At 36.6% G+C, this 27178-nt stretch overlaps 1 protein-coding gene across 2 annotated transcripts; it reads right to left on the bottom strand.

Moving 5' to 3' along the window:
• Positions 1-192: 192 nt before the first annotated feature.
• Positions 193-9554, bottom strand: LOC123551215 (uncharacterized). 2 transcript variants are annotated; one of them, XM_045339969.2, is made up of 2 exons: positions 9408-9554; positions 193-6243 (listed from the first exon to the last, which is right to left on the bottom strand). In XM_045339969.2, the coding sequence occupies exon 2, from the start codon at positions 6196-6198 to the stop codon at positions 3043-3045; it is 3156 nt and encodes a 1051-aa protein (XP_045195904.2). In that variant the 5' UTR covers positions 6199-6243; positions 9408-9554; the 3' UTR covers positions 193-3042. The 2 variants fall into 2 exon arrangements, with proteins under 2 accessions (XP_045195904.2, XP_045195902.2); XM_045339967.2 differs by lacking the exon at positions 9408-9554 and adding an exon at positions 8694-9056 and having other exon boundaries at positions 194-6243.
• Positions 9555-27178: the final 17624 nt, after the last annotated feature.

Raw genomic sequence — 27178 nt, 5'->3', positions numbered from 1 at the left:
GGAATATCACGCCGTAGACACATGGCACGATACCCCACCCAGTCACATTATACTGACACCAGGCTGACCAGTCCTAGCACTATCCTCTTAATGCTGAGCGCCAAGCGAGGGAGCTACTAGTATGTAGATAGACGTACTAAACCTAAAAAATACCTAAATCACATCTCAATGTTAAACAAATAATTATATCTATTATTGCATCGATTATTGGCGTTTCAGTTTTGACAAAATGTAACATATTTGTTCTAGTACGTTCGTGATTCATGTAAAATATTTTTACAGACAAGAAAGACAACTTTTCTTAAGAGTAAATTAATTTTAATTTTGCAGTTATCACTTGATTCAAACACATTATAAATAAATGTTCAGTAGATTATATGTAAATTCATTTCTTTAATATGATAATTTAGACAAACAGACAATGCATCAATACAAGTTACAATGAACACAACTGCATAACTTAACATGTTAACATACATGTATGTTAAAAAAAGAATAAAGATTTTATGTATACTAGTGTCAGTTAGGACTACATTTTACGTATGTATACACAAATTCCTGCATGTCCTTGAATTTAAAGCAACTAATACAAAAAAGAAACTAAATAAAAGCTATTTACAATATTTTAAATATTTATTTGCAATAGACTGATTATGAGTCTCGTTTAGACAAGACGCTTATATAAATGCAGATAATATTGATGCCTCTTTTACCTACAATACAATTTATCATCTAAGGAACATTACCCCTGGCTACACATGGACGTCGTCAGAACATCGGCACTTTTCTTAGCAGCGTTATCATATTTTGGCGCATTTCCTTTGTTTTTCTTTTGTTTGTTCATACAAAATATACGTCATACTTTTCAATAAAACGAAAAGAGAGAAGAGAATGTAAATATATAAAAAAAAATAGCAATATGACTCTTTATTTGTTCATTTCTAAATGACACCAGTTCATAATTTGTAAAATGCTTTCAGAGATTTTCATAGTATTTCTAAGAATATAAGTTTCTCTTAGGTATATGGAATCAACAAGTAGGGATTAAACAAGTATGGATAAAGCGTTATTCAATTTCAATTTGAATTACACAAAGGAAAAGTGAAATGTCTGCACTTAATCTTTTAAAAAACCTGTATGATATTGATGTCAAGATATTTCTTAAAGGCGGGAGCATACATGAAATTTATATAAGCAGCTGGTTTAGAATATCAATTACATTCAGATATCCAGTGCTGTAGATACTGATGTTTTAGCTATAAGTCAAGTTGTTGTGAAAACGATATCTGGTTTACAACAACTTGGATTTCACCCTAAATTATCAATGCTATTTATGTATAAATGTATCTTAACTATGAATTCCTATATTTATCCTATGTTATGATAATATAACAACATATGATAACATTTCACACAAACTAAATCTAGCATATCAGTTATTTTTAACAAACAGTTCACAACAATAACAAAAAAAAACACATGTAAAGCTGCACAGAAGCGTTCATATATCCTTTACAAGAGTATAACTGAATTTAATATATTCAAGTTTTTGTAATTCCTGATCAATACAAATAGTACTGCATCTTTCGTTGTCGACTAGCCGCATATTTTCTCATAATCTGGTTTTCAGCATTAAAAACAAATTTGTTTTATGGTCCTAAAGCGTTGGTTATGAATGAATGTTTGTTAACAAAACAGAAAAATTTCAACATTAATTTACAAGCAACATTAATTTGAAGCAACGAAATGATATATTTTCAACATTGATTTACAAAAATACATACTAAAATATCATTTGAAGCAATGAAATTACCTATTACACAAAGATCCAAAGGCGTAACTAAGATAAATCTGTATCCTCTTCCTCCGTCCTCACGTTTGAAGCATTTTGACCAGCTCGAACATTAACACTTGATCCACGTAAGTTTTACAAATTGCAAGTTTTACTCATGCACTTCTCATTATAGTTCGATACAAAATGTACTTTATTTTGTTTTTTTATGAAACATGCAAGTTCGTGTAGTTATATGACCGCGAAAATATAAGCAATTATATATCCAGTTGCAGTAAAGATCAATTACTGATTATCATATTTTCTATACATTTAGTGCCTAGCTCTGATTTGTTATGATGTAAAAGAGACCACACAGGCAGGAAGTAAACACATGCATATTACATATTTGTTTCAAATCAAAATAATTGTAAATAAGTTTTTGTAAATTTGGTTAAAAACAATATTTTTCAATAATCTCTGTTATCATTACAGTAACTTCAACTTTATTTCAAATGTATCTCCCCAACAAGATAATGAAAGTAACAACATTGAACATTGAACATAATTAATAATTGTAAATAAGTTTTTGTAAATTTGGTTAAAAACAATATTTTTCAATAATCTCTGTTATCATTACAGTAACTTCAACTTTATTTCAAATTTATCTCCCCAACAAGATAATGAAAGTAACAACATTGAACATTGAACATAATTTATATATCTAATCACAATTGGGGCCTCCGTGGCCGGGCGGTTAAGTCGCTGGCTTCAAATCACTTGTCCTTCATCGATGTGTGTTTAAGCTTTACTCGGGCATTGAATTCCTTATGTGAAGAAGCCATTCAGATGGCGTACAGAAGGTCGATGGTTCTACCCAGGTGCCCTCCCGTGATAAAATAAAGCACGCCATATGACCTATAATTGTGTCGGTGCGACGTTAAACCAAACAAAAACAAACACATTTAATCAAAATCATGGTTGAATGTAACATATTCCTTAAGCTGAAGAGTCCAAGTTTAAAACTACTAACGTTGTAAGTACAGTGGTACCTCGTAAAGATTGAATAATATTTTGAAATTACAGACGCATTCTCATATAGAATTTTCAAACACTTAGTAGTACCAACTAATGCCCCTTTGTATTGGTGACAGACTTTCAAAGTGATTTGCTCAGACACTGTACTATTTAATTCCGGAATTCCTCGCCTCACACCCATATTGCGGCAAGATTTAACGGCATTCAGAGAATTGAAAATTCCAATCAACATTTTACGATATATCACTGTCTGCAGATGCTAACGACGTTAATAAACTTTTGACACTATCATAGAAAATATTTTCATTTTCTTCATTTTCATGTAGGTCATTTGTGATGAAATTCAGATCCATGCAGATCCTCTTATATGTTGAGTAAGTTGAGGCGGGCGGTATTTCTACTGTCTCGGGTAAAGTTATTACAACAACGAAAGTCCTTTCATCTCTGTCCTCTACCATCTTTTGTATTCTATCTGTTATATGCAGCATTTTTCTATCGTTAATATCAAAATCAACAAGGATCGCAAATGAATTTGACTTGGACATTATATCTGTCATACCTATTATTTCTGGCGTGCCGGGAATAATGGAAGGGCTGTCGGTATTAAAAGTTGTTTTAAGTCCAAGGTTGTTGAGAAATTCCATAAGCTTTTGTCCACATTCTTCGTCATCTAGGTTTGATAGAATAAAAAGGTCAAACCTTTCGTCGTTACCAGTCAAATCTGCGGCTTTATTCACAGGAATTGGCTTCTGTTCTTTGAAAACCTCTCTTATTCGCATTCGAGCTTTATCGTAATGCTTCTTTCTGAAAGCATCTAATCCAGCCTCGATATAGACTTGAACAAACAAACTATTTTCTATTGGTGTATGACCATCTCTCAGTTGCTTGCACATACAAATGGTAATAACGGCTTCTTCAAAGTTGTGCAAACATAGATGATGTTTAATAAGATCTTCAATAATTTCAATTTTCTCTTCTTCGTCCTCAGCTAAACGCTGCAATTCTTTCAGAATTTCAACAGCCTCAAAATGTTCATGGAGTTTATTGTACAAAAACCAGAGCTCTTGAAGAGTCTTCTTCGTTCTTTTTATGTTCAAGTTATCAAATAAAATATTTCTCAAAGTAGCAGCAGATTTCCAACAATTGTGAAGGAACGGAATCTTATCTACAAGATTACATGATATTTCAATGGAGGATTTCAAATAAAAGTCTCTGTCGACCTGCATTTGTTCTCTTTTCTCCATGTCATCAGTATCAGTCTTGGACAATATATCATTTATACAAAAAGCTGCCTGCTCGTATGTGTTTGCTAACATAACGTTTGAACTGAATTCATTTTCATTTTGCATCAAATGCTCTAAAACGTTCAGTGCATTTTCAGATTGTTCTATCTGGCGATAAAGCAGTGCCTTATCGTATATTGCCACAATGTTTGACGACATTCCAGACGCTTTGTCAAGGTGTGCAATGATTGTATCAACTACAACTTTATTTTCCTCATAATTTATTCGTATCGGTTGTCGTGGACATTTAATGCCTGGTTTACTTTTAACGTATGAAAAATTAGGACGAAAAGTCTTTTTATTCCTCCGAAAATGTTCAGAAGTGCAGCTTTTAAAGTTTTCTCTTTCTTGCCTCGGGAATCTGTACGTTGGCTTCGGGAATTCAAAATCTGTGTATTTGTGACCAGCTTTTGGATCGCGCCTTGAAGGTGGTCTACTGTATGCTTGTGCTAAAGGTGCATTTGTTTGTTTGTCTTTACGTTGGTAAAGAACAGTTTTTGAAAGAAGTCCAGTTAGTTCGTCTACCACTGGTTCTTCTAATTGTGCACTAGGACCGCTTAATGTTGACTTCCCAACACTTGCGTAATGGAAGTTACGTCTTTCCACATTGGTCGGTTGTTTTGTTGAGTAAACGTCTGTCCTGCTATTACAAGGAACGTTAAATGATTGATCGGAATTCTTGGATTTATCATCGAAATATCTGAAATCTTTTCTATTCCTGAATTGGGAATTTGGTACGTCATAACCAAATCTACGATTCCTGTAATATTTCTTTGTCTTTTCCATTTCCACCGGCTGGGCTGCCATAAATCTGTCATGAATAACGTGTTTCCTTTCCTTAACATGACCTTGTGGCATGGTGACAATTCTTTTTATCTTTTCATTTGGGATGGCAGGATCATTGAATCGTGTATAATTTTCATTAGGATAGTCACTTGCCTCACGTGTCCTGTAGCTTGTTTGTGACCACATATCGAATGCTGTGGTCGCTTTGTCCAAACTTTGGTCGGTAACCGCATCGTGTTCAAGAGGAATGGATTGTAATTGATATGCTAATTCGCCTTTGTTATGTTCAAGCAGCCTGATGAAGGATATGGCTAGATGGTGGTATCCAAACGATGTAGGCTTGATTTGAATAGCCTTAATTAACAAATGTATTGACTGTTCGACATCGTTTTCATACCGGAAGTACTTTCCACTCCGCTCAAGAACAAAAACATCTTCGGGAAAGTACCAAAGAGCTGTTGTAAAGTAATTTGCCGTTTGCATAAGAAGTGGAGAATGTTCAGGCAAGAGATTTGCCATTCCTCGCGGGAATACAGTCCTATTCCTGTTAACATCATACGCAGTTAAACCAACTTCAATATAAGATCTAGCTTTGTATCGTTTAATACATTCGTTATCACATTCATTCAGCTCTATGATACTTTTAAATAAGTCTAATGTTAGCTTGCAGTTTTCCTTAAGCTTTTCAGTTTTACAGACATCATACATATTATGGAAATTCGATAGTCTCTGTTGACAAAGAGCACGGCCGTACATCCATACACATATATACTCTGCTGGAATTCTATCGCGAGTGCTACAATCAACTGAACTAGAAGCTGTCTCTGTTTCTTCATTTACTTTCTTGCATTCCTGAAGTACGTTTTCAAATTCTGAAACGGCCTTCTGATAATGCTTCAATCCTAATCTTGAATATGTGAAAGCTACTTCAGCTTTCGCAACTATACTTGTTAGTCTGTCAGATCTTAACGATTTAAGATGTTCGCATACTTTCTGACAGGCAATCACGTTCTTTCTGTCACGCAGTGAAAACCATGCTTTATTGGTCAAAGCAATCACGTTATTGGGGCTAAGTTCCAAAACAGTTTGGTTATATTCGGCAGCCTTGTTTCGTTCTCCGAGATTGTAGTACAGATAAGATAGTAAGTTTTTTACACGTATTTTCTCCATATTTGTGCTGAATTCGTTCACAGAAGAATCCGTTTCGGCTATCAGCTTGTTTTTTATTTTTACAATTTCTTCACGTCTTAATACTGCCATGGTTTCTGCGACATTAAAACTAGATGGGTACTGAGTGAGTGTCTTCTTTATGGACTCCATTGTTTTGGAAATTTGCAGAATAGGGTTTCTTTGGCTGATTTTTCCCTGAAGTGATAATAGTTGTTTTGTTATATTCCATCGTACCTTTCACATATTTATACTGTCAATTTATATACAGGTAAAGAGTAATTGTGATTAACTTTAAAATTGGCAAAGATATTTATCAGGTAACTTTATATTTAACATATTTTATGTATTACACAGACTGTTTTAAAGAGCAAATATAGATATATTAAGTTCACTTGTATACCATATAAGCCATAAGAAGTGTTCTGTTGACCGCCTTTTTTTCGGATAAATACGTAATTCACACTGATAATACTGTTATCAGAAAATCACGTGCACGCGGTGAATTTGTCGTAGATAAATACACTTGATATTTCAAGTTTAGAAGTGTGTTTATCATGAATTTTATCATGTATTGTCGAAATAAGAGAAAAACGATTAATGAATTTAGGCGCATGTATACTGTATTTGGTCGATTTAAGCATAACATTAAGATAATCATTGCCTTTATTTCAGTCTGTAAAACAGTATCTCTATTTTTCTCCACTTCAGAACGGAAAGATCAATCATGTTTCATATCTTTAAAAGTTGTGATTCATCAATCAACCATGGTATATTTACTAAATAAAGAATTCTGGCCTCATAAAGGTTTGAGGAGGATCCTTGGACGAGTGGTTAAAATTGCTGACTTCGAATCACTTCTCCCTGCCCGCTTTTCGTTCGAAACTTTTCTTGGATATAAAATTTTCTTATGCGAGGAAGCCGTCTAGCTGGCTTGTGGAAGGCCATTGGTTCTATTCAGGTACCCGCCAGTATCTGGAATAGCGCTTCACCTAGAACAGCTTGAAAGCCCTATTATTGTGTCGGATAAAAAAAATCTACTATTTAGAAGAACTTAAACCTTGGTTTTTCAAAGCTTCAGAATATACTTAGAAAATAAGGCAAATAATTAAGATAGGGCCGTGTACTTGATTGTTTGCTAGACTGATTTTAAAAATTTAGACCTCGGAAAAATGTCATATCGGTCTATAGGAAAATCACAATTAATACATTTAAATGATTTTCATTTCCGTATCCCGAGTCCAGGCTTTTTTTATGTTATCCGGATAAATGACGTTACGCCATTACTTCCGGTTTATCAAACGTGAACTCAGTCACGTTGATCTTGTGGCAGCTAAAATAGTTGAACAGATACTTCAAGTTTTACGAATGGAAATTTCTTTCAATGAGTTTGGAACTAAATAATTCAAGATTCGTTTAAAATGTCTGACCTTCTCTTGTGACTTTGAATTCTTTGTTGGCTTTTACCGTCACACCGACAAAGTTATGACTCATTTGGCAATTTTCCAGCTTTTAATTGTGGTGTCCCCCTGGGTATTATTCAGGCAGGGGTGGGAGACCTGGGTAAACCACCGACCTCCCATCAGCCAATATGACGTGGTTTTTTTACATGAAAAAAAATTCAACCACGAGTTTCATAGTCAGCGACCTTAATCACTCGGCCACAGTGGCCCCGAAGACTGACTCTACACGTCGTCTAAAATGAACATTCTCTACAGATTCAAAAGTACCCTCCAATGGATTAAGAAGATAATGATTTGATACGAAATACAAGCCTTTTTACCTTTAGTTGGCATTGGCTTGAGGTTTTAGCAAGTAATATTTCACCTGTGTTTATTTCTATCCTCTTATGAGTTACGAAGATTGGAGGGGGAGTCTGGGACAGCACTTATAAAACATGGGTCATACACGATGCTTAACTAGATAAGTGAAATATCCTTCAAGGGATTAAAAAGATATGGATCAGACACAAATTTCAAGACTGTAGCGAAATACATTCAATTGCATACATGTTGTATTTCGGTCATGGTTCTGCATTTGATGATGGATTATTCAGTGCATTCTTATATATTTTTCATGAATGGCACGAACTCTAAGGCTCAGTGAGTTGACTTTCGGAGTTTATCTTTGACATCGGGAAAGAGGAATGAAACAAAGGTTTCTATATATTCGCGCTTTCATTACACTCCGAGTTTCAAATCAGACATGGCCTTGGCTTTGGCTTGATAAAATATTTGACATGGGTTCGACATGTTGTCTTATTAAGCTATCTTGAAGTGGTTAAGGATATAAATATCGGATACAAAATTAAATTTACGGACAAAAATAGCATGATTCTTTCCCATACAATGATGTAACGCTTTGGCTACTGGGAAACAGTCTGATACAGGATGTAACATGTTTCATTTTATCAGCTGTGCTTGTGTTTTGGGGTGGGATAGACTCATACGGAATAATATTCGGATCCGACTAAAATAATTACGACTTTTTTGTTTTTGTGTAGGAAAATAGAGTGTCCCGATGCGAAAATAAATAACGCTTAAACATTTCTTCACTCCCCCATCCCTCTCTACACCCTCCGCCTGTCTTTTCTACTTCCTTCTTTCTTGAATGTTATTCTCGTTATTGTTCTACAAAAATGTACTTACTATATTCCGTTTCTTTTTTCTCTATTATCCTCCAAATCCTTTAAAGTGCACAACCACTTACAAGAACATTTTTTTCTGATAATATCAACCAAGCATGTCATCTAAATATATTTTAAATCTTATCTAAATGAGCAATTGTTCACATTTTAACTAAACTAAAATGAGCCATTTACTGACCGCAGAAAATAAAGATAAGACAAAGTCCAGGGTTTTATATAACAAATCAAGTTTACACTAATAAACAATATGTTTGTATTTTCTGAAAACAATTTGCCCTAGTCTACTTTACATTTCAGAAACTTCATGAGCAACTCTTGTCAGTTTGCCAATATCATAATCAAAGTACTTAAACTACTAATGGCTTGATTTATTCATATTTAATGATTTTGCATTCTGTAAACAAAATACACATGTATATATAGTATGCTTAAACATATATGTCACATGATTATAATATAGATAATGTATTGTTATGGGGGAAACCAAGGACACTTTGGGTCAGAACCCCTCACCCTCCCTCCTCCGCCCCTACCAACTGATAGCCAGTATTTTCTAGCATGATAAAACGTACTGAGCGTAGGCGGGTTTTGTTACAATCTGCATTTTTTTTTAAAAAGCACTTGTTAACCATCAGTGCTCTTAAAAAGAAAGATGTGCATCTGTAAAATTGACACTAGAAAACAATAGTCGATTTAGCATTTAAATTGCACCTACCTATGAATTCCTGGTATCAATCGATGATTCTGTAACCAGTCTGTCAAATGACACCGATCCTAACAACTAACATTCGGGTTCCGAGTAAAAATCAGAAACTTTCATAAATCGATCAATCTTACTTGTGTTGAACACTTCCCTGCGAACGATGATATCGTAGGCGGATACCAAAACTGGACTTTTATCATAGGAAGTGATGATCCGGTATAACATAGTCGTATGCATATTAATTTTTGTACCCGGTTTATGGTGTCGGCCTAGTACAATTCTAAAGACAAGATAAGATAGGATAAGTTTATTTAAAGTCGGCAAGAAAGCAACATCATAACATAAGCTCTGAAGAACTTTTGATCGGACTATAACAACATGATGAAAACAGTAGGAACATATTATATAAAAGCTGTAAAAAAGAGAGACAACTCAAGTTGGTCATGATTAAAGCTATGCTGGGTTTGCTTATCATGACCCATGGGTCTAAAAGCTGCTATAAAGATCTGTGTAAGACATTGAAAAGTAAAAGGGACACACCTGTGTTTTGCTAGAAAATGGTTTTAAAATACCTATTATCACCCCAAATCAGATTTGGAGATAACTGATCAGCAACTCCTTCATAGATGTACAAATTACAAAAACATTTAAGGATTAAAACAATAAGCAATAGACATATAGAAACAAACACAAGGAGCATTATAAGCTGTTAAATGATACATCTACAAGTACATGCAAGTGTGATGGGAACATAGGCAAGCACATTGAAAGCAATAATCAGCAAAATAATAATGATACATTGCATTAGCACAGAAAACAGAACAAACAAAAAACAAATCAGCAAATAAATGAGAAAAAGGGCAAAATAATAATGATACATTGCATTAGCACAGAGCAAAAAAAAATCAGCAAATAAATGAGAACAAAGAGCCAGGAAAGACAATTCATAAATAAATAAAATTTACATTGAAAACATTGGCAGCAACCCTTGTGCTGTGTCCCTCTTTACGAACATGCAACACACTTACAATCAGCTCTTGTTCATGAGGACATCAACCTCTTGAACTGATTGAAGCTTGTTGCAGTTCTGTAATCGTCTGGTAATGAGCTCCACAGCACGGGGGCAACATACCTTAAATGAGTTCTTACCGTAGGTTGTTGTTTTTACTCTAGGAACCTGTAAAATATTTGAATATCTGAAGTTAAAACTTGAATTTCTTTTTATGACAAGATCTGAAAGAACATCTGGTGAAATTTCATTGAAAATTCTATAAGTCTCCATTGCCATTATTATCATTCTTCTAATATGTAAGCTAGGTAAGTTTACTTTTGTTAGGAGATCTTTATAACTGGAAGCGTAGTCATTGTATACAAATCTTGATGCTATTTCCTGCAGTTTTTCCATTTTTTTTAGTGATGTATTCTGACCAAAGTGCCATGCCATCGGGCAGAAATTAAAGTTTGAAAGTATAAATGTATGAAAAATTGTAAGTTTGTTAAGTTTGTTCAGGTTATGTCCAAGTCTTTGAAGAATATTTAATTGCCTACCTGCTTTTTTACAAATATTACCAATATGGAAATTAAAGCTTAAAATCAATATCAATAACTAATAATTTAACTGTTTCTTCACACGTAATGCTACTCGAACCAATTTTAAAAAAAGCGGATTTTTTGCAAAAGTTTTTTTACCAACTGCTATTGATTGGAATTTATCAGGATTTGCCTGCATCTTTGCAGTTCCTGTGATATGCAGGCTCCATAACCTCAGATCCCCTTTCTAAATTCCAGTTTGTTTAGTTCTGCTCATTGTTTTCTCGTTTAGGGCAAACCCATTATTTTAACTGGGGACCATACGCCGCTTTTCATGGAATTACACACTAGTGCAACATTGAAGGTTCCATGTGCACCGCTGCGGGTGTCTCTAAATTGTTTTTTTTTGTACTTTTTAACATGTGTAAATGTTGAGTTCTGCTCAACCCGGGGCTAGAGGGCGTGGACGGTAGCATGCATTTCCACTACCGTCCATGAACAGGCTCAATCAAACCGAGCCTGCAAAATTTTCGTTTTTGTTGTGTTGAGCGACCTGTGGAGATTCCACTTTTTCTATTTATTAAAATTAAACCAGTCTATAAGGATATTACTCTCACTTTGTAAAATATGGATTAAATTGTCAAAATCTGGTGAGTGAAAAGATAGGGTATTATCGTCTGCATAATTGTATAATGTGCTTTTTTCTATAAAGTAGAAGATATCATTTATAAAAATGTTAAAGGGCAAAGGTCCTAATATAGATCCTTGGGGTACCCCTTTATTTATTTTTGCCCACGAACTGACAATATTTCCAATCTTGATTTGTTGTTTTCTGTTACTGAGGTAAGACTACAGGAGAGTGGAGGCAGACCTTGACAACCCATATGCCGCTAATTTTGAAAGAAGAATGTCTTGGGGAGGCAGTCAAAGGCCTTAGATAAATCCATTAATATAGCGGCTACATATTCATTGTTGTCAAGAGCCTGTCTCCAGTCCTCCAGCAGTCTAAGAAGAGTTGTCTGGCAACCATGACCTTTTCTAAATGCACACAGAAAGTTATCAAAAATGTTTTCAAAATATACTGTAAGTTGTTCTGCTAACACCTTTTCAAAGATTTTGGATGGTACTGGTGAAATACTAATGGGTCTATAATTTGATTTTGTTAAAACATCATTTTTCTTAAATGGGGCGGGGGGGGGGGGGGGGGGGGGGGTAACTTGAGCTTGCTTAAGCCTATCAGGAAATATGCCGGTTGTTATTGAATAATTTATTAGATGTGTAATGGGTTGCAAGAGAGGTTTCATTCTTCATTAGTTTGACTGAATTTTATCTGCACCTGTAGCCTTTTTACTGTTAAACTTATCTATTATTTTTGACACTGTGTTTTGGTTAGTATACATAAATTCAAAATTATTCTCCTGAAATTGTTTTTCATTATTTTTTTTCAAACTAGGATGATTTTCAGGGTCAAAATTATAGTCATTGTCAATACTCTCAGCTACATTTGTGAAAAAAAATTGTTAAATACTTCGGATACTTCTTGATTATCAGAAATTAATTTTATCACCTTCATTTAAAATAAATTTTGTTTGTGAAGATTTCGCTTCTTTGATAGATAGGGTTTAACCATACTCCAAAAATCTGCAGATTTACTGCCTCCAACACAACGTTCTTGAAAATACTTATTTAAAGATTTTTTCTTCAGTTTGTTCACAAGATTTCTACTCTGCCTATACCTTTTCCAGTTTTTTTTAATTTTTGTATTTTAAGTACTTGTTGTAATGCATTTTCTTGTTGTAAATGACCTTTCTCAGTTCTCTATTCATGTATGGAAGTTGATTAGGTTTTACATACATCTGTTTAATAGGAACATGCTTATCAATAATTTCCCTAACATCAGACTGCTGAGTTAATATTTACTCCACTTTCAGCAAGTACCTCTGATGTTTGTATGTCAATACTTGAGAGATCATAATTAAAATTATCAACATTTAGTTTTTCAAACTGCGATAATGAATCTTCTGCTTTTCAATTTTAGGTGTGTTATTGTTTATAACAGTACAAATCATATTGTGACAGTCACTTACACCTGTCGCAAAGTTTAAAGTTTTCATACACAGAGACTTGGAATTTGTGAGCATAACATCTATTAAAGAGGGGTTAAAATTTTTCATAAAACAAGTAGCAGAATTTATTAGATTTTTAAAATCAAATAATTCAATAAAATCAGACAATAGTTTTCCTTTGCTATCATCTAGTAAGTCATAATTCAAATCACCTATTAACATGCAATGGTCATACTGAGACATTATCTTATCAACATTTGGCACTAAAATATTAAAAGATTCTTCATCACAAGAGATTGAAGGTCTGTACACTGAAGCAGTTAACCATTTACTTTTATTCAGCGTTACCTCAAAAGAAATGTTTTCAAGTTTATCTGGTTCACAGTCTTTTCTTTTGCGTGCTGGAATGTCACATCTTATGATTGCCGCCACACCTCAGCCATGAGCATTTCTGTCACACCGATGGATTTTATAACCCTCCAATAAGAACAGACTGTAAAGAAAAGTAGAGTCTAGTTTTGTTTCTGAAATAAATGATAAATCAACTAACTTGTCTGATAAAATTTCATGGATGTCGGCAAATTTATACCGTAAACTGTTTATGTCTAGATGATAAACAATGAATTTAGCTGGATGTTTATTTCTAAGAGACCGAAGCTCATCAAAGCATGATTTCATAGAATTAATGCTGGTCTGATCTTCCAAAGAATCCGACAACAAATCTGTGAAATGAAATGGTTCACATGGTTTGCATATCCATGGTTCGTCGCTATCCTGAAGACCCTAATATGTAACAGGACAGATTTTGGCACATTTGATATGCCACCACAGGTTGCACGACTCACATAGCACAGCACGATGGGTTTTGGCTACTGGCTTCATACATTCACCACAAGGATACTTAGTAGGGCCTGGATTAAGAGCCACATCACCAGATAACAATAGCATAAATCTACAAAGGTTTTTAAGGTTAACAGGTGTTGATTTCACACGTCTTGGGTGTCGCATATGATAACAGAAGACAAAGTAGGTGTCTAAACTGAAGTCACTGTATAAAACAATCTAATTCCTGAGGATTCTTGCATTCAAATGTCAAGTTACAAACAGTTTTAATGATGTCACATTTCTTGAAGTTCCAAAGAGGTGAGGTTGCTTGTGATGCGGTCCACGCATGCGCAACTTTGTCCTCATTTGCTGTATAGTAAAACAAGCATATTTGGACATGGATTGTGACTTTCACAACAAAATTGCAGCATTGACAGCTCTGTTTTGCTGAAAAATAACCCTGTTCTAGTCAATATAGTATTGTACTTGGTGAATAATTACTTTAGCCCAGAACCACTTACCAACAGCTTATAATGATTGATGAAGTTGATAATGTGGATGAGATGACAAGATTACACAATCTGACAAAATGGACGTCTAACTGCCCGGGAACGCTATACAGGAAACCACCTTTTCAGCTTCCGGTTAGGCTATCCTCCTGTAGATCGGACCAACCGTACACAGTCACTACACTCCTCCCCGTCCTATTAGGAGGTAGTTCATAGACCATGGAAGTATACCATAATCTCTTGCTCATAAATATGAGATGTTCCTGGGTTTAACCAGCACTGGTATTGTGGCACTTCAGTCACAATACCCCCTCTACCGGCGACCATGTATCTCCGCATCCGGGATAAGCCCCTATGGTCTAATCAGTCTCTGCACCTTACATTGAGACGGGCGGAAGCTTCTCGGTGTACAGTCTGCGTGCATTAGCACTTGCCAATTAGAGGAGTTCCCTCCAAGCAACCGGGAAGATTCTAAATTATGGAGCATCTCAAGATAGTCATTTGACTTACAGACCAAAATTGTGAACCCAAGATAAGTGTTAGGAAACACCTCTAACCACTTCTGCAATATGTCCAATGACCCTGTGAAGCAGTGAATATGAATCAGCTGCTCCTTACTGACTGAGGAATGACTCTGTAACAAATGAAACATAGTTAGCAGAGACTCATCGACAGTTTTGTCAAACTCCTACAGTGAATAATGAGCACATGATCCGGCTGATGCAAAGTAAGGACCTTCTCCACCTTCCGGAGCTGTTCAGCCAATTTCTCACTTGGTTCGGTTCGAACAAGACCTATTTCCCCAATCCTACATTTTCCGGAAATTTTAGTACGCTAGCTTATTGAACGCTTTCTCGGTAAGCGCCATCCTACGATGGAGTCCCACTATCATGAGACTTTAATGGGTTAAGATCACTCATCTCCTTCAGAGATGGGTTGGTCATCCCCAACTCCTACATGGTCCTCTCAAGTTGACAGTGACTGTCAAAGGCCTAGGGCGGTCTTCGGAGGTTCTGTTGATCTTGCTCGGACAGTGGAATAAGTGTCCGAGTTTCTCAACCTGGTGTCGCTCCAGCACAGACATCATTGACAAGAGCAAGCGCCAGTGCACCAAAGCCGTAACACCATTACCCTCCGGTACTACTTTCACGTCTTTGGGAACTGACACCCTACAAAGCCAAACCTAAATCAACCCTAGCCTGCACTGTGGAGGCATCTGGCTGGCTCAACGGAGGTTAGTGGGCTCAGCGATACGAGATACTAAAGTAAACCAACAAATCACTGAGCTCCCGATGTGCTCCCAAAAGTCACCTGCAGCACAGCTTCAAGGCGCTTAATCTCCTTTGAGAGACCTTTTCTCCGGAAGAGCTAGATTGAACACACCGGGCACGTGACAGAGAAGCGCATGTTAACGGTTAACATCTGCCCCAAAGCCTCCAGCCGGGCACCTACGACCACGCTCCGGTTCCTCCAAAGACAACCTGGGCTTTTTACCAAAGCTGTCCCTACTCAGCGAACGTTGAGCAGCCCGACCTTTACAATGGGATCCTTTCCCTGGTCCAATTGGCTGCTTACTCTTACCCGAAAGAGTAACTACTGGCTGAGCCGGGCGTTGCCTAACAGAGGGTCTTGGTACCCTATTTGCCGGAATAAGCATTCAAGTCTCCTCTGCAGCAGGGCCTTGCGGAACCTACCCTATTCCAGTAGCACTGTACTGGGCCTTACTCTCGTCCCGCTCACGTGTTCGTGGCTTTACCGGACTAACCGGTTTCGCACTGCCTGAAGGGTGTGTTGGGCTGCTACATCCCAACAACTTCTCAGCAGTTCTAAAAGAAACAAATCCTGCCTCGCTGTCGGCCGCTCCCCCAACAAGCAACTTTTGCTCTGCCGGAGGAACCAAATCGAGGTTCTCATCAGTCCGTTCTATAGCCGGATCTGTTCCTAGACGGATGTCCCTACTCTGTTCACGTGGGGCATCCCGCCACTTGGACTCTGAATGGGCCCCAAACGGCTCACATTTCAGGAAATCAACTCACGGGAGTGACACTGGAGAATGTCTAACTCCCTTGCCAGATCTCTTCATCAGCCGTACTTTCGCCTGTTTCTGGCCTCACGGACCTAGTCCAGCAGGATTGCAAACCTGTTCGGTCTCCTACTTGAGGTGACCTTTGCAGCCAGTTCAGAACTGCACAACCGGTCCATCTTAAGTGCCTTTACTACCCTTCCCAGACCATCACTGTATCCTTCAGCCATATCTGAAAACACACCCAATACACTCCCTGACAGAGTGTCAAGACAGTGATCCACTAAAGGCAATGGAAAAACGTCTTTCACAGTCTTTTCATTCAAAGCCCTATAGTCAATACACCACCGTACTGAACGGTCCCGTTTCCGGATAAGTACTGGGATGGAAGCCCAGTCGGATATTGACTCTTGGATGACCCCTATCTTTAACACTTTATTGAGATGGGCATCCTCCTCCCCAGTGAAACAAAACAGGCGTGCGTTGCTTAACTGGGTTGGCACTACCCGTGTCAATAACATGTTCAACCGCAGTAAAATTACCAAGATCAAACTCATCTTGAGCAAACACATCTTGGTACTCAAAAAGCAACTGGGCCAATTGCCGCTGTTGCTCCTCACTCAGATGTTTACAGGATTCGGAGTACACTTGCTGAAGTTGGGGGCAGGAGAGCACTATCACTCTCCAGCCTAGGAATAGGGTCCTCTTGCCACCCCAGGTCAGAAATTTGCTGAATACTATACTCCTCATCCTCCTCCCCCACATCAATAATTTCGGACACTGGATAAACTCACCCTATCTCAGATCCCTTAGAAATTAACTTCCTTGACCACCCTAGGCTTCCATACCTTAGACTGGTCCAACGGTTCAATGACATAATCAGTCAGCTGTGTGTTCATCTTACACTTTACACGGGCCACAGAATCGGGCGGAATAACCATGCGTTTAACCCCATAACTCTGGACACCGATGGAAAACCATTTAAACAATCAACATCAAGAGATATGTGCATGCCGTCAAAGATTATTGCCCGTTTTCAATCGGTTTCTTTTCCAGCGCGCCGCTATGCCGCTTGACGCCGTGACGTAATAAATGTGACGTCAGAACAGTGATTTGTTGTATGATAATTCATTGCTTTCTTCCTTCTTTGTTTAATAGGAAAATGAATCGGACCGTGTTAGAATCTATGATTTATTCCGAAATACTTTAGAGAAACAGCTTAACCTGCATGTAACAGCCTACCAAAAGATCAATGTGTCTGGCAAGGTTAAAACAGGTGTCTGCTTAAGACAAGTTGAAGTCAGTTTGGGAAGTTAGCTGACGGGCTGTTTATGTCTGTTTAATTCAGATGGCATCTAAGGCAAGTTCAACTGAGTAAACAAATAAAGCAAATATTACACGACAGAATATATTATTGATGGTTAACAGAGTTATTCACAACTGGGTGTGTGAAAGTCACTGATAGTTGTTTGATAAGCGAAACAAACTAACATGCTTGCATACAATCGCTGTTTTTGTCTTTCCGAGGACTTTGAACGGGTTAAAAAGCAAATACAATTTTATATATGTGCGTTCAATGGCAAAACGTAACTTATTACGCCTCATAAAATAAATGAAACAATTCTGAAAGAAATGAAGCTCCTTACATATTATATGCTAGAATAGCGTTAACTCGTGTTTGTTTCCTGTTCTAGCATCAGCCTGATCCCGGGTCTCTCAGTCCCGGGGAAAGAACAATCACTTCGGATTCTGTAGACAGCGTGAAAAATGCGTTATCTCAATATATCACATTTGTTTTAAGTCTAAAACTATCAATGTTTCACTTTTAGAGGTTCTTTGTTGCCTCTGAAATAAATATTTTTGACGACCTTTATGCACTTTCTTTTGTATCATGCATCATGCATAATAATTTGTTATCATTTGCAAGATACTTTAACTGTTGTAATGTAGTCGTTAAGTTCTATGCTATATTTTATTTGTTTATGCTGATGACCAGTTGCTTAAAGTAATTTGTAAACTTTCCAGGAAATGAGTGCATTTTTTCTTAAAATATTTCAGCAATAAATCATATTTTACATATTTTTATTCACTCCCTGAAATTGTTTTAGCGCAAAATTACGCGTTAGTTCTTGAAACTGACACGAGATCTTGGTAGCTGTCACAATGATATTCTTAACTTTCCAACAAATTTGTGCATTCATGTTTTTCTAACAACGTCGCAATAATTTTTTTTTCTAGATATACTTTTTATTAGCAGGAAATTTTCGAAATATCAAGATAATTTCTGAAAGTATCGAGACAGCTGTCTAGAAAATATATGGCAGCTGTGGGCCCTACGCAACCCGTATCGAAATAATAGTGTAAATTATCGCAATAATGTTCGGCGAGAAAACTTTCTCTTTTCAGAAAACTATATTTTTTAAAAAATATATTTTTAAATATCGTGGCAGAAATATGACACCACAGTTTCATAATGGATAATGCCGAAAAGTTCCTTTCCAAAAAGGCGCATTTATGAATCTTGTAAACCAGAGAACTTTCTGGGAGATATGAAAAATCCAGTACTTGCTAGAAAGAACTTTAAGGAAACGCTTTTCTGATATTACAGTTGGATTATAAGTTTTTATTGGATATTATTTTAACTTATTCATGGTGGATTTCATTTCAACAAGTCGTTGGAATTTTCCCTTCAGTGTACTTGGATATAAGTGTTCTTGTATGGCGTTTTGTATTAATTGTACTTTTTAAAAGTGAGATAAATGATTTTTCAGTCAGTGCTTAAATATCCAACAGACATCTAATAATATTGCATTCTGTAAAATTCTTTTTTTATAAAATTGTTATTTTTTAAAATGTGTTGCTGACTTCTTTTTCTCATTACCCCTGGCCAGTAACAATATTGGTCGCTATTGTCGCTACTTTAAAATAATAACTTGTACGTAAGTGTTTGTTTGTGTACTACAAATTTTAACTGTTTGTCGAAAGTACAACACGTTTAAATGGGTCAACCGTGTTCTTGTACTCATATTTTTGATTTATATGTAATTCAAATAAAAAACGACATAAGCGATATGACTCACATACGTTTTGCTCTATTATTTTAAAGCCTCCAGATCGTTCGACAACAAAAAAAAATAATATTTTTTTTAGATATCTTGAAATAAATGCTATATTTCTTAAGAAGGCTTTAAAACTTAATTACTGACAAACTTTATGTTACGGAAACACATGAGAATTTTCTGTTTTACTACTTTTTACGATGAAAATCGAAAAACGTTTGTCACGCTTTTACTCCAGGTAAACAGTCTCGATTATAAATATCTATATTTTGAAGTCATTATTCACTACTTCAGCTATAGCGCTATTGGTTACGACGACGGGAAAATATCTTTATTGGCGCGGCGGTCCGGGGTTCGATTCCCGGCGCGGTTAACTTTTTTCTTTATTTGGGACTTTTAAAATACTTAAGAAACAAACATTCATATTCTAATGTTCATAATATGACCAAACTTTAATTTGAAAGAAAGATTATTTTTAGCCAAATCTGGAGGCATGCTGCTTTAAATACCAGAATAGAGTAGTTATGATCATGTATATCTTTCTAACAATACATAAATTCAGGACATCAATTTGATCAAATACGAGTGTATGCTTAGCATTATGTAGATAATCGTAGCGTATTGATTGCACCGCTGCTGCACGGTCTTATGCCTACAGTTTTAATGTTACCAGACAGTATACTAAACTGAAAAAAATAACGTATCCATGTTTATCACTAGGCACGGTATGGTGAAAGTTCCTCGAGGGATGAGATTCGTTTGATTTCGGACTTTTCCTCTACGGATATGTCACTGGCATCTTTAGCGCTGGCCTTGATGAAGATTTTCCCGTCCATGGACCAGGCACCGATGAGTTTATTATCCTTAACAAGCTTTCGCGCTTCGAAAAGTAGGTATGATCTTTAAAATGTTAGGTGCTCATTCACGAAAGTTCCACGGAGTCCAAGGTCACGATTTTTGAGAAGTGTACGCTTTTTGTACAACTTTTGGCAAGCCCTGTATGTCGCAAACTTTACCAGGATGTCTCTGGGACCGTTGAGTTTTGGTTTGCCTAATCGATGACATCTATCAATTTCAGGCAGTGTAATATCAGATTTGACAGCTTCGCAAACGTCCATCCCTAATTTGTCAGGGTCTTCATTTCACGTTTAAGCAATACCAGAGATACGTAAAAAGTTACGTTTGCTATATTGGTCGTCATCGTCATGCTGCCTCTCCAGAGCGCTGACCCGTTTTTCTAGAGTAATATTTGTATCTCTTTGAGATTTATTTTCGTCCTCAAGAGAGATAATACGGGCCTGGAGGCCTAGAAGTACACCGTCTATTATTGTCTTAATTGTTGGTACCATTATAGACTGTACATTTGCCTGAACTGTGTCAGACAAAGCAGCTGAGATTGCCATGATAGCGTCATGGTCAAGTGTTATGTTAGGAGGTGTAGAAGGGGACGTAGAGACTGACATTTTGACTTTAGACTCAGATACTTCCAGAGGAGAACTGCAAAATCATTGTAATTTTGATTCAGACTCTAAGTCAGTTTCCGGTGACGAAAGGTCTCGGTTTTTCGTTTTCAGTTCAGATGTTGGTGCACTGAACGTAAGTGTCACGTTGGATATGTAGGGTAGTATACCAAAACAAATTTGACCGAGACAGTTGAATGCACGCAATGTCCCTGCAGTTCGTGAAGGCACAAAAGAACGAGAAAATTTGAAAATTTGTATTTCAAATTAGAGTTTTATGAATAAATAATACTTACCTGTCATTACAGTGTGGATTCTCTTTCTTGATCCGCATAATAAACTTTTTATATACCGAAGGTGAACATTTTACCCTAACACAGGTTTGTCACTTCCTACTAGAATCGCCACATGCTTCAGTTTCCTTTTCTGGCGAAAGTGTTCGCCTCAGGAAGACTGTTTAAAAGGCATTTGGGGAAAAAGGGTGGGTACCTGTAATGACAAGTTAGTATTATTTATTCATAAAACTCTAATTTGAAATACAAATTTTCCAATTTTATTTCATAAATAAGCTTACCTGTCATTACAGTGTGGATTATTTTCAGATTCCACGGCAGTATTCTTAGTGGTGGGAGTCATTTTAAACCCATCATATCCATACCAAGGAATAATCATACTGTTTGTAACTTATACTTCACACAAGAAAGTTCTATGAATTTACTGTACACTGTAACTTACAGTTACATATTATAAATGATACACATATTGCATCCACTTAGACAGCATATATTTAATGTACATGTCCTAACTGGCATTTCCACAGTAATCTTTCACAATATAACAGCGATCCGCAAGAAAAGAGATACATGTATGTAACACAGTTCATCTCGATAAAACTATTTACAAAAAGGATATCTTCCTACACATTCATAAACTCTGTATTCAATTTTTTGAGATAGTAACAAGTAAAAGTGGTCTCCATTGACCTATCAGCCGATTCCATGACCTGTTGCAGCGATGCCTCTTTGAAAAGAGTCCATGATGGGCCAATACTCCCGGTTGAATGTCCTCTTATTTTACCTGAAGACTTACGTTCTAAGTTATAGCAGAATGTTATTATTAACTCTACCAACCATAAGGATATAGTTTGACATGAAACAGGCTTGTGAGGTTTTTTCCGTGCTAAGAACAATTTCACAATATCGTCACCTGTATCTTTTTGTCTGAAAAGTTCTGTTTTCTTCAGATAATAGGTCAAAGTACGCTTGGGGTCTAAAAGCTTGTTTTCTGGTAAAGCTGGCACAAAAATATTTTACCAAGATGATCAGGTCTGTCTTGTTTGGATAAACCAGTTCTTACAAACGTCACACCTTGTTTTTGAACATTGACTGATCCTTCGCCCAGCTGTAAAGACCGTAGGTCACTGCAAAGCCTGAATGTAGTGATCGTCAGTAAGAAGCACGTTTGCCATGTCAAAAACTTCAAAGACGCATCCTTCAACGGCTCAAAGGGTGCTTTCTTCAAACATCCTAAAACGAGAATTAGATCCCATTCAGGTACCAACCGTTTAACTGGTGATCGTTCATTAAATACAGCTCTTAGCAACCGCATAATGAAAGGATGTTGACCTATAGGAATTTTTCAGCTGGGTCTGATACTGATGATAGCATTGATCTGTAACCATTGATAGTCCTGTATTTAAGCCCTTTATCAAACAGGTAGGTCAGAAAATCGACACAATTTGCTAAAGTGGCAAAATAGGGATCAATATCCCTTTCACTACACCAGCTAACAAATTGTCTGAATTTGCTTCTCTTTTTGTGTGCCTTTCCGCAAGGACTTTGCCAGTAATTTTCTTGTTGTTGTTTTTTTTCAGAAAACTCTGTTGATGAGAAACATTGGTCGATAACAACCATGCGGTCAGATGAAGTGTTTCCGGATGTGGATGGGATTTCTTTCCCTTGCACTGCGTTAACAGATCCTGACTGCATGGGAGTTTTCGTGGACAAGCTATCAATAGATTCAACAACTGAGTGTACCAGTGTTGTCTTGGCCACTGTGGAACAACTAAGACCGTTGTACATTGTGACTGTTGGAAATCGCTCAACACTCTGGGAAATAACTGCAGAGGAGGAAAGGCATAAACAACATGTTCTGCCATACAACTGACAGGGCATCCAAAGCATAAGCTTGTGGATGAGAGATCCATGAACAAAACAGTGAATTATTTTGTTCTGAAAAGTTGAAAAGAGGTCCAAAGTTGGTTGGCTCCAGATGCTGAATATCTTCCATGCCACTTTATTGTTCAAATACCAGTCTCTGTGGCCCTCACTTATTCTCTGCTTAATGAATATGCTTGTACATTCTTCACCCCCTTGATATGTACTGCTTTAAATTTCATTTTGTTGTTTAGAGCTATATGCCACAGATATATTGTCAGATTGCAGAGCTGTACAGACCGTGTCCCACTCTGGTGGTTTATGTACTGGCATACAGTTGTGTTGTCTGACCAGGACATTTTGACCTTTCAAATGAGATAGGAATTGCTGTATACTCATAATCACAGCCATCATTTCTAAACAATTGATGTGCATCAATTTCTGAATTTTGCTCCACTGACCTTGACATGTAAGGTTGTTCATGTGATCGCCCCAGTCCCATTTGCCACTGGCATCTGTGGTGTAACAACTCCTCTGAATCTGAGTCGACATGAAACTTATCAAAACTCTTCTCCGAGAATGCTGACAAAAATTGGGTTCTTTGCATCTGTAACTGCTTTCAAGGCCTTCAATTTTAGATTTATCAAGTACCAGTCCTCCTTTCTTATCAGCTTTTTTCACTATAGCCTGCGTATCCCTATTGTCAAGCTTGACAGCGTTGACTTTAATGCACCGTTCGAAGAAAAAAAGCCTTGTACCGCAAAATTTCTATCCACCGGACTACTTTCCTTCGATGGTCTAGCTTATCACAGATCACTGAGCTATAAGACACCTCCCTGCACAGACCATGTCATAAGCCTTTAACGTACAGACAGCAGTGACGCTATATTTACAGCTGACTGTTTTCACTGTCGGTCTCATGTCTTTAGTTATTGTTTGATTATGAAATCAGTGCTATACATAAATATTCTTAGGAAGAAATTTATTCAGAAAACTCTGTTATCTATTTGGCTTTGTGAAATCTCCTTGAGTATTTTTGTCCGCTATGGAGTGTGCTATATTAGGTATCACCAAGGGCCACCTACTGCAATAGAATTATGTCTTCTTTCTATGCGATTATGCTATTTATCGCTCTTGTCACGTCATGAACTTGCTATGTGAATTTTCAGTTGCATTCGGTCCAAACTAAAACCTGGCAATAGCCTCTCAGTGGCGGCGACAGCAAAGAGAATTCTTAGTTATCGTTCAACTTCTTTAGTATTTCTTTACCTTAGTGTTATATTTGCTACTTCTGTATTACATGCGGTAACCATAATTTTGATAAAAATTGAAAACTTACGGTATACACAACTGATACTTGGGATGGAAGCCGCGTCCATATTGAATTGTATTTAGACCCATTTCTATACGTGCTATGGTTCAAAGAATGCAGACTGCAACTTTTAACATTTCTTGCCGTGTTTCTAAAACGTTACAGACGAAAAGCTGAGCAAATGAAGATTGATGTAAACAATATTGTTACAAGAGAAGTAACAGGAACTGCAAACAGCAACAGATTTTGAATAATGTTCGTTCACCACTCGTACATGCTACACGCTCAAATTAAACTGAAAACAAGAAGCAAATATTACTTATGTCTGCTTAAACAACCATTCTCCTGTTAAGAGTCTTTCGAAATATGTCTGCTTTTAAGATTTTAAGTTGCTTTTAAGATTTGCTTTTAAGATCCAAAGAATGCAGACTTCAACTTTTAACATTTCTTGCCGTGTTTCTAAACCGTTACAGACGAAAAGCTGAGCAAATGAAGATTGATGTAAACAATATTGTTACAAGAGAAGTAACAGGAACTGCAAACAGCAACAGATTTTGAATAATGTTCGTTCACCACTCGTACATGCTACACGCTCAAGTTTAACTGAAAACAAGAAGCAAATATTACTTATGTCTGCTTAAACAACCATTCTCCTGTTAAGAGTCTTTCGAAATATGTCTGCCCGCTCACTTTCAGCCGATACTTCTCTACAAAGCTTGGAAACAAGATAATGTGCTTGTATGCTTCAAAAACTTTAGTGTTAAATCATACGGGAAAACCGAAGGTTCTTCCGTCTATAGATAATGTAAACGTGTATATGTCAAAGTAAACCTATATACCGTTCAACTTGAGAATATGTTCTATACCTTCACCGTCTTTTTTGTTGTTGTTGTTGTTTCTGCCCATAATTCCCGAAACTGCTACTGCACAGTTCGCGCAGTAAAACATTTTCAGGACGACATTTGATAAAAGATATGTGAAAAAGAATACGGATTATTCTTATTCTATCGTATTCTAACGAGTTGAAAATTCGCGGTATTAATGAAATCGGTGTTATTCGGGTTTCTTCATGCAACGAGTTTATGGATGATTTAAGCGGCCCACTTTTTGTTTCCAATATTGAATAATATTGTATATTACAGCAGTGTTTGTATAACAAAATCATTGCCAATTTATTTGTTTTAATGTAGAAAAGCCAATAATGTCAAAAATGTCAAAGTAAAACGAATTTAGACACGCTGCCGTAAAAAAAGGAATACAGATACTTTTTGGCGCTTCGATGGCTCCCAAGCAAACTCACCATACAAAGTCATTGTAGATGTATATTTGCCCACACCCAGAAAAAAGTCCATTGCTCTACTATGTACAGCTTCAATACAGGAGTAGACTTTGTTGTCCAAAATACATGCACCGTGGTCTATAACCGGCCATACCATGAATCATATAAAAACAACGTGTGGAAAATCGCCGTCTAACTTAGATTTGGCTTTAAGTAAACCGAGAGCTCGACCAGCTTTTTGAGACACAGATTTGGCAGTATCATTGTGATCTAAATATTCACTTAAAGCAATACCTAAATATGTATACTTGTCTACAGCTGATAGTTTTATCCTCACAGGTAAACTTCACGTTTGTTTTCAGTATTAAAGGTTTTCTAAAATGAACTATATTGCTTTTAAGATCATTGATGACCATATCATTATTACCACACCAAGCATGTAAACCATTTAAAATTATTTGCAAGTCACTGGCCGGCAATATCATCCGCATACAACAAAATGCAAACTCTTTCACCATTTACAGATATACTAACATTCAACGATCTAATATAGAATGTAAGATCATTAACATACATGTTAAATGATAAAGGGGAAAAATGCATCCCTGTTGTAAACCACATAAAACAATTAATCCGGACAGTATGTAAGTTTCCCAATTATCCCTATATCAAAAAGACGTTGCCAACGTTTCTGACGGTTAATCTAACCGTACACTTTACGAAAGTCTATAAAGCCCAAAAGTTAGATTTGCCTGTTTAACGAGTATCAGTAATAGACCTAATCTGATAGACTGTGCTTTGCTTCTTTCGAAAACTAGTCTGCTCATCCACTATCTTGTTATTATCATTATACCATTTTGTCAGTGTTTCATTCAGAATGAAACAGTTTATCTTATACATAGAAGGAGCTAGTGCTATACCTCTATATGATAGCGGATCCCTTGGACCCAGTGATGCTGACTTTTGGTATGAAATTTATTATACATTTACTCCATATAGAAGGCACAACGTCTGAGCTAAAACAGACATTGAACAGAAAGTGGAGAAATAAAACAGAAGCGTCATTCTTTATAACATCATATTTTTATATTGTAAAACTCTGATGCTTTACCACGCTTGGCATTATCAACGGCTCGTCTAACCTCTAATATGGAAATGTTATCCTTAGAAATGCCCTGACGGTCAACATTCTGTTGATGTAAGAAAGTTTCATCTGTTAAATCTCAAGCCGAACTGTTTAAAGATGATCTTAAATCCGTCTGCCATTTCTGTAGTAACTTATTAATGACATGCGTGGTGGAGCCATCATCATTACAAATTTCAAATTTCAAATGTCATTTTTAATGATTTAGTAAACCCTTTGCCAATTTTATTAATTGTTTTCCAAGATAAAACATTTTCATTATTACATTCATAGTCCAGGTGTGGAACCCAAACTATCATCACAAGCGTGCAGTTCACTGCAAAGTAAATGTTTTTGCAGATATGAATAGCCGAGACATTGTTGTTTATGAATCTGACTGATGTCAAATTGCTATCTTTGGGCAATTCTCTAAAATCAAGA

The sequence above is a fragment of the Mercenaria mercenaria genome, chromosome 4 (genome assembly GCF_021730395.1).
Source record: "Mercenaria mercenaria strain notata chromosome 4, MADL_Memer_1, whole genome shotgun sequence".
Taxonomy (NCBI): domain Eukaryota; kingdom Metazoa; phylum Mollusca; class Bivalvia; order Venerida; family Veneridae; genus Mercenaria; species Mercenaria mercenaria.
Note: the sequence above shows the minus strand (reverse complement) of the source record. Positions and strands in the feature narration are given on the sequence as shown.